General features: G+C 41.6%; 1 protein-coding gene across 1 annotated transcript in view; it reads left to right on the top strand.

Moving 5' to 3' along the window:
- The window catches only part of FHOD3 (formin homology 2 domain containing 3), a 363610-nt gene that overhangs the window by 301126 nt on the left and 53783 nt on the right, over positions 1 to 8701 (top strand). The window contains exon 16 of the mRNA XM_009885444.1: positions 2090 to 2979. Within this exon, the coding sequence (XP_009883746.1) occupies positions 2090 to 2979 (890 nt within the window). The remainder of the gene's footprint in view (positions 1 to 2089; positions 2980 to 8701) is intronic.

Genomic DNA, 8701 nt, shown 5'->3' with positions numbered 1-8701 from the left:
CCATCAGGTCTTGTTTCTCCGATGGTATTTCAAAGCTTTACCTGTGGAGAGGAGGACAGAAGAGGCCACCACCAAGGTAGCCAGAGTCTTCTCAGAAGCAATCTTTGATCAGCTAGGGCAGATGAAGGCAGACTTGGGGAGCTGAAATTAGAGATTGTGTCTGGGGGAATTCTGATGAGCTGTTTTGCAAAGGGATTAAATCCTGGAGGATGCCAGGTGGTGAGACTGAGGGCGGGTAGGTTGTGTGGGATTTGTAGGAGGGATCCTGGGAGCAGTCTGGAACATCTTTGAAGGAGAGCCTGAGAGTAGGGGGAAATCCTACTGAAAGACTACTTCAGGTGACAAATCTTGGTGACAAAGCAATCCCATGGATAAAATCTGAGGAGAAATACACAGGTGATGGAAGCAGTCAAGCCTCCTGCAGGAAAGTAAAAGAAAACAGCTTTGGAGGTTGTATCCATTGCTGAAAACAATGTCTTTCTTTTGTCTGGGGTTAAACCTCTGGACTGATTTTAAAATGTGGTTTAGAGGTTGATCTGAATAGAGGTGAGAGTCATTGCTGTCTGTATGCTTTGTTCTGTGAGACCCATCCTACATCTTGAAGTGATCTTATTTTAAAGGGGCAAGGGGGGAGCTGTGAGGCCCTGGCTGTGGATCTCACTGAGGGGACACCTTCTCAGAGCACAGGGCTAGATGTCATGGTAAGAAAGCAACTAAATTGACGAAGGAAGCTGTAAAAGATGTTTAAAATGCTAAAGTATCAAAAAAGCTGGGAGCATAAGGGGAGAAACGAAGATAAAATGGAAATTTAAGAGAAAGGGTAACTGACAGGTATAGAAGAAAGTCTTTAACCGCAAGGGGCCAAATGGAAGGCAGGCTAGCAATCAAGGTAAAATGTGTTTAAGAAATAGAGTTTATAAAAAATATATTAATAGAATGTGTAAAGACCATGAGGGACAGAAGGAAACTTGTACAGGAAATACAGTAAGTGTGAAGAATTATCATTGTCCATGTTTAATGACTTCATCTGATACCTGCTGGAAAAAGAAGCACCATAATTTTTAGACACATTATCCACACTCGTTAGAAGTATTACATTCAGGGAAATGTAGTTGAAGAGATGCTTACATCATTTATTTTTACAATTTCACTGCTATAGTTGGTTATTTGTGGTGCTGTCTCAAACATGTTATTTTGCGGGTTATTTTTGAGAAAAGCAGTAGTCAGAAAGATGAAGCTTCATTACAGTGACATATTAAATGATTGTGACGTGGGAAGAAGGCCATCATATATTACAGGGAGGGTAACAGTGGTTGATGAGCAGCATTTAAAAATTTTTTTTATAAAGGTGCTCATATTCCTAGAAATAACTTTAAAAATCTTGCTTATGCTTGTACTCACTGAGTTGCCCTTAGAGCTGTACCCTGGGTGTGCAGCCTGCTCAGGGATTCAAATAATCCGTGTTGTGAAGGTGGCGCAGGTACCCAGCCTGGAGGTCTGATAAAGAGTCAAATGTGAAAGCTGTCCTCCCCTAGCCAGCAGGGAAGGAGGAGGAGGAGGAGGAGGAGGAGGAAGCAGTTACGTGTTGACCTTGACATCAGGCAGGGAAGTTCTCTTTTATAAGGAATTTTTGCTGGGTTAGTTCCAGTTTATGGCCAGGTGAAAAGTATGATGATGACCTATGTTGTGCCATTGTCATGATATTTTGGCCCCATTCCAGGTTGTTAAAGGTTCTGAACATTTATGCACTGTATAAAATGAGCTGGGGTAGTCACTACAAAGTGAAACCTGGCGGATTTCAGGAGAAACCTGAACCTTGAAATCATGACAGTTATATAGTCCCTCATGAGCTACACTGATTATTTTCTTCTCCTGTTCCTTTTTTTGAGAATTACTCCCAGCCCATCAAGATTGGGCCATATATCAGCACTGTCACTTATTTCAAAATTTTCGAAGCTACTGCTTGCCCAGTTGCAGACTAATTGTGCATGTGTCCCCCAAATCTTTTTCTGGTGGGTTGAAGAGTGCTCTTGGTGCTCTGGGTCCCTCCCCTTGACTCATTCCCATCTGTGTGTGTGTGTGATTGCAGGTCCATGGTCACAGACCATTCAGGATGCGGGTGTGAATGAGCAGTGCAGCAACATCCTCAACAACAAGCGGTTTATGCTGGACATGTTGTATGCGCATAACAAAAAGTCCAAGGATGAAGAGGAGAAGGAGCTGGAGGCGAAGGAGGAAAAGAAGGAGACGGAGGAAAGCGAGGAGTCACTCACTAGCCTAGCCAGTAGGATCTCTATCCTTCAGGCCACAAAGCAGGCCAAAGATGAAAGTGTCAAAAAGATGGAGATCGGAAATCTGGACAACCAAGGCAGCGTGAAAGCCTTTGCAGAAAAATTCAACAGTGGTGAGCTGGCCAAGGGGACAGCCATGCCTGAAGATGAAATCAGTGAACAGGTCCCCGAGAAAACACCAGCGCAGCCAAAGAAGGAATCTGACTACATCTGGGATCAGCTCATGGCTAATCCTAGAGAACTTAAAATCAAAGACATGGATTTTACAGACTTGGGGGAGGAGGATGATGTAGATGTGTTGGACATGGATATGGGTCCTGGGGACTCCCTTGTTCCCCCTCCTCCACCTCCACCTTCTTTTCTGGGTTTGCCTCCTCCACCACCTCCCCCGCTGTTTGGATGCCCACCTCCACCTCCACCCTCTGCTAATTTATTGGCTCCTCCTCCACTGTTCAGCACTCCTCAGGGTTTAGGGTCACCCCAGGTTTCTAGGGGTCAGCCAGCATTTATAAAGAAGAAGAAAACCATCCGTCTGTTTTGGAACGAGGTACGGCCATTTGAGTGGCAGTGTAAAAACAACAAACGCTGCAGAGAATTCCTGTGGTCGAAACTGGAACCCATTAAGGTGGACACTTCCAAACTGGAGCATCTCTTTGAGTCTAAATCCAAGGAACTGCCTGTCACGAAGGTACAGCTCGTATTCAGCTTGCTATTATTTTGCTATTGTATCGGTATTCATTCTGACTTAGATTTAGGTGATTTATGTTGTTTATGAAAACAGTGCTGGATGTGTTTCTAGCTCGGCCTATGACAGAAGATATTCCATGGCCTGAAACTAGGAAATGAGGCTAGGGTGGTGTACGTGTCAATCTGCCCTCTTATCTCAGGTCTACCGGTTTTGGGATATCACTTCAGGTGGGGAATACCAACAAATTTTACATCAGGTTGTTGGTAGGTGGTTGCCAAACTAGGTAGGTACTGAAATCTGCAATATTTTCTGTTACATTCATATAAAGGTCACGGCATGATGATTCATATCTGTGTATTTGACAGTTCTTCACTTGGTAATATTTTCCTAATCATTACGTGGAAAGGTTAGGCTATCAAACTGGATCTGCTGCAAAGAGCCTACACATGTGCTTTGTTCTGAAGGATTAATTTATCAGCTGGACCAAGTTTACAGTTAAACTCTGAAGGGGTGGTGGGTTTTTGTTTTATACTGGTGAACAGGCCTATTTTAAATCTTTAATTTGTACAATGTGGCTATCCAAATTTTAGGATAGAAGCTGGCACAGGAAATACCTCTGCAGCTAGGATTCCCTCTTCCTTAGGAGCATTGTCGTAAAATAAATTCACAAAGGCTGGTGACATGGCTGTTTAACATTAGACTTGACAACAAAAGGAAGTCTTTTATAGTTACATTTAGTAGGAATTTGAAGTAGCATTAAAAAAGTTATTAGCTCAAACATTTGTTTTTCATGGCTACATAAACTCTTTTTCTTCTAAGCAGAATAATCGGTACCAGGGAAAAAATGTTTTTTTCCAGTTAAAACACTAGTAAAAGATGTCCATCTCTCTTACTTAAATAAATTTCTTGTATGTTTTCTATGTATGCCTGTATGTTTTATAGTGGCATAAAAAACAGTCAATACCTTGAATATTTTACTTCTCTTTGGCTGGCAAAAGTTGTTACATATGTTATGTATCATATATATTATTGTTTGCTCTTAATCTGGGGAGGCTGGACGTCTCACGGTAAAAGTTCTTCGTGTCACTTGTCTGGGTTCTTAACTCAAAATTTTCCAATAGTCATTCTTGATCTTTTTGGCCAAGTGGAAACATAGCGATTTGAACAATCAAGCCCCTCATTAAGTACCTAGCAAACAACAGGTACATAAATACATGGCTGGTGTAGATCCTGCCATCACTGTTTTTAGCTGAATTTTTTGTGACACAGATGCATGTAGATCTGAAGCATATGGTGTAGCAGCTCTAAAAACACATTCAGCTGATCGTTCATTTGGCCAATGCTGAGATTAATTTCTCTTTCTAATTCCTTTTCTGATGAGGAAGGAATGCTGGTGACGCTGTGGTGTGTTACTCCTCATCTCTCTCCCTGTAAATACAAATCTGCCACAGATGGTTCATAGATGGAAGGAATGAAAGTATTTTCTTAGATCCATGAAACATTTAATTCCTCGAATTGAATGTGGAATTATGACATATTTGCCATTTCCAAACTTTAGTTTTGTGCTAAATGCCAGTATTGTAATGGATCAGTCTGGCTGATTCTTAATCTTTTATTCTCACCCAAAATTTTTTGATAAAATGTTGAATTGTTGGAATTTTGTCTTGTTTACTTTTCAAGTCATTTACCATGCACATTTCCAAACCACCTTTGGCCATTACCCCAGCTGTCCCCTCACGCTTGCTTCCCAAACTACCTGGGCTGCCTGATGCTTTGGCACAGCTTTTGGCTTCTGGCTGTAAGATGAGTGAGCAGGTTTCTTTGAAATTAGTGCAAGTCTGAGGAATGATTTAGGTGACTGCTTTCCTCTTGGAGACTAATAACTGCTCTCTGCATGAGACATTATACTTTTGGCTCTCTTTCCACCCCATCCCATAACACAGACATTAGAAGTCTCACTGTCTCTGTAGAGAAGACAGTGGTGACCAAGAAGTACCGTAGTGGAGGTCTACTCAGACTTCTGAGACTCCTGCCCGGTTTTGGTGAATACCAGCAAATCTTCTGGGGTAGGAATGGTCCTTAGATCAAGTGAGAGTGGGAATAATTAAGCAGACCGCCGAATCCGTAAAAGACTTGAGGTTTGGTACGAAGATTGCCCTCAAATTAGGATAGCTCTCGCTTTTTCCAGACTGCTTGGTTTATTTCCAGGGAGTACATTCCCCGTTGTGTCTCGTTTCTCCTGTCCAATGGCTGCAATCCAAAACAGGTTTATTCTATAATATCGTAAAGTCTGACTCACAGCTCAGTTGGTTCAGCTGAAAAAAAGAGCGCAGAGCAACAAATCAAAAGTCAAATCTCCAGATTTCATAGCAATAGATGGAAGCAGGTGCATGGAAAAGGAACAGTCCAGAAGGATAAGAGGAAAAGCGAAGTCAGGGTGTGTAGGGGGGGCTTGGCTCTGTCTTGTGCATACGCTCTTTCATACAGCTGTAACCAATTTTACTCCAGTTTCTAATCCTTCACTGTGATTTCCACAACACACAGCTATAAACAGCTACTTCCTGGCTCATGAGAAGTTTTTCATTAAACACAATAGACTGCAATAAAATAAAGTGGATTTTAAATTGTAGGACATACTACGGGAGTTTGGGGGGGAAGGCTGGGAGGGGAGATTCTTGATTTTAGGAAAACGTATGCCACACTGGACAACTTTGACATCGATTATAGTTAGTGGAGCACCTTTAGTTGCAAAATGTTTATTTTCTGGAATAGAGGACCACAACATTCTGTTTGTGAATAGAGAGAGAGTGATCAGGTATCCCCTCCAAGCCAGTCTAGTATTTTTCTCCTTCTCACTCTGCCAAACAAAGCAGGTATTTTGGCAAAGTACTTCAAAGTGTTTATTTTTCTGGGAAGAGAAATGAAAACACACAGACACTACTGAATCAAACTGTGTTGTTCAGCCCTTCTCCATCCACTTGGTTCTGCGTGTCATTTTAAAGTATTATTTTGCTGATTCATCTATACCCTGTGGGATATAGTGATCCATCCTGTGCCCACAGACATAAAAACTATTAGGAGTGAAAAATTAAGGAATGTGTTTTCACATTCAGATGTATCTACACGCCTAGACACATATTCCGTTTGAAAACCTTTGTTGCAATTTGAATAGATGCCAAGGCAAGCCATAAACGTGGACCAGAATTTCTGAAAAAGATTAGCATACGTATCCTGGACAAAGTCAATGTTAGCTGAGTGATTCCATTTTAAATCCCCAGTGCTAAATCCTTGCTAATTGAGATAGAAATTAAAAAAAATGCCATCTCACTATTAAGGGATTGCCCCCCCTTTTTTTTCTGTACTGCTAATGCAGGTTGTTCTGCAAGTTTAAACACAGGAAATATTTCTGACTCGATGCTCATATATAATTACTTATTTATATGACCACTGGAAAAGTGATTTAGATTTTTCTGCTTCCTGTGTTAACTAAAGCAAAGAGGTGTGTTTTAGAATATGTGCTTATCAGACCACACATCACCTTCTGTGGGATGGTAGTGGTTTTTGAATGACCTATCTGGACTACACAGCCTTCAATAAAGGCAACAGAATACGGCCAATTAGATCTTGTAAAGATCTAAATTCACTGTAATTGTTAATATATTGCAGGAATGTTTGCTTCCCACTAATTATACCACCTGCTATATTTGTATTTTAGAATTAATTTTTTATTCACATTTAATAATATAATATTCAGAAATTCAGGGCTTATGTTACATACTGAGACATTAAAATATAAAATAAAGTGCACTAGTGTACTGTTTCCTCAAGCATTTGAAGTCATTCTCTGTTAATGAACTTATAAAGCACAGTCTGAAGTCACCTAATGCTGTAATAGAAATTAATAGTTGTAGCTTATTTTAACAGTCAGACACACATGTGCAATTTCATTGCAGACAAAAAGGAATTCTTTTCCTAGCTGTAGGGTAATAAAGTTCACGGTAGTAAAATCTTTGTCTATTCTTCATCCTTTTATTCATTTGGAAAGGATTTCTTTGTAACTCAGCCATCGTCCCCAGAATGGATTTAAAATCTCTTCTGCCCCTGTTTTTGAAGACAGTTACTTACCCCAAATTTTTATACCCCATATGTAGTTACAGCTCTGGAAAGTACCTACGTGCTTACATCCCCTACACAGCTCAGCTGTCTCTCATAACTCATTGCTAAGGAGCAAGCGCACTGTTGCAATTGCAATCATCCCACCGGTTAGTGTCACATGTCCCCCAAATGAACATGTCTCTCTTGTCAAACTTCGGAGCCTAAAAACAGAGCTGCAGATCTGAGGCTTACTTACCCATACTGCATGTGGAAAGCCTAAATTTAACTCCTTCCCCCCCCACAGCCTTTTCCCTTCTGCTTAAATTCTTTGGGCTTGTTTAATTCTGTGCTGCGAAGGACAAGGTAAAAAGTGGTGGTTTAAAAAAGGCTTAGCGTGATACAGACTCAAGAGGAAGCAGTCTCTGGTGAACCCCGCTTGTTTTTATGTGGTCTTGGCCACTAACTGTGGTCCTGAAAATGTGATTAATGGCCATGGAAGTAAAAATGACTGCTTTAAAGGAGACGCTGCATCTCAGATCTTTCAGGTAGCTCACTGAGAAAAAGAGGACTCCCTTAGCTCAAAGGGAAAGTTCAAGAAGGCATCAGGGATGCTTTAAAGGCATTAAGAAAAGAGCACTCCTGACAGAACAGACATAAAAATTGAAAACAAATGTTATCTTTGCTTTCCTAAATTTTATCCTGTTTACTGCGAAAGTGTTGTTTCTTTTTAAGTTTAAAAAAAAAAAATCAACCCTCTTATTACTTTCACAGATCATACACATACGGTAGTCCCCAGCTCCTGTAAATTGCACTTGCCCTCATGTCATCTGCACACACAAGTTGCATCCTACCATGTTAATCATGTTGGTATGATGAAAGGGCTGTGGTGCCGCACACATGCTGGGTAGGCTGCCGGGACGGGTGGGCATACCTCCTCCTGTGCGGGCAAGGAGCTCAGCTATGCCAGAAAAAAGGCATCTTTGTAATGATACGACTGCATAGTTGTATGGGATGCCACACTGCAACCTGGAAAGAAAGATTGCTTAGTCTCTCTCTTTGCCCCTTTGAGGTGCATCTGTTCTATGGCAAGTGCTGCTGGAGCCGCTAAGCGCGGTCCGGGTAACAGACTCTACAGGGAGGTCACAGTCACATTTCTGCAGCCTGTGCCTCGCTGAAACATGGGTTTATAGACAGCCGAGCATGTCTGTGCTTGCTTCCACTAATGTCCTGGTCTTCTTCCTGTGCTCCTGTGCTTGACAGCATCCCCCATCTCATCTCTGATAGGGCAAAGGAAGGGGAAACAGGGAAAATGTGTTTCAGGTGTGTGGAGAGGGAGGAAAAAACCCCTGTGTATGAGGAGCAGAGTCTAGTCCTCTTGCAGCTGCCTGGTACGTGACATATAGTGGCCAAAGAGAAAAACCTTCTAGCATGGGATAATGAGAGAGAGAGAGGCACGCTGGGGCATAAAAGCGAAGACCACGTTCAACATTGCATTATGCCATATAAATGGTTTGTTAGTCACCTTGCCTAATTGGTTCACATTTTTCCACTATGAGGATGGGGAGAGACAGGAAGAGATTTCTTGGGTCTTCTCTAGAATGTAATTTAAAGCATTTGTTGTTAACTC

This window comes from Charadrius vociferus, unplaced genomic scaffold, assembly GCF_000708025.1.
Source record: "Charadrius vociferus isolate BGI_N301 unplaced genomic scaffold, ASM70802v2 scaffold174, whole genome shotgun sequence".
Lineage (NCBI taxonomy): Eukaryota > Metazoa > Chordata > Aves > Charadriiformes > Charadriidae > Charadrius > Charadrius vociferus.
The sequence above is the reverse complement of the archived record's forward strand: the minus strand, read 5'-3'. Positions and strand labels throughout refer to the sequence as shown.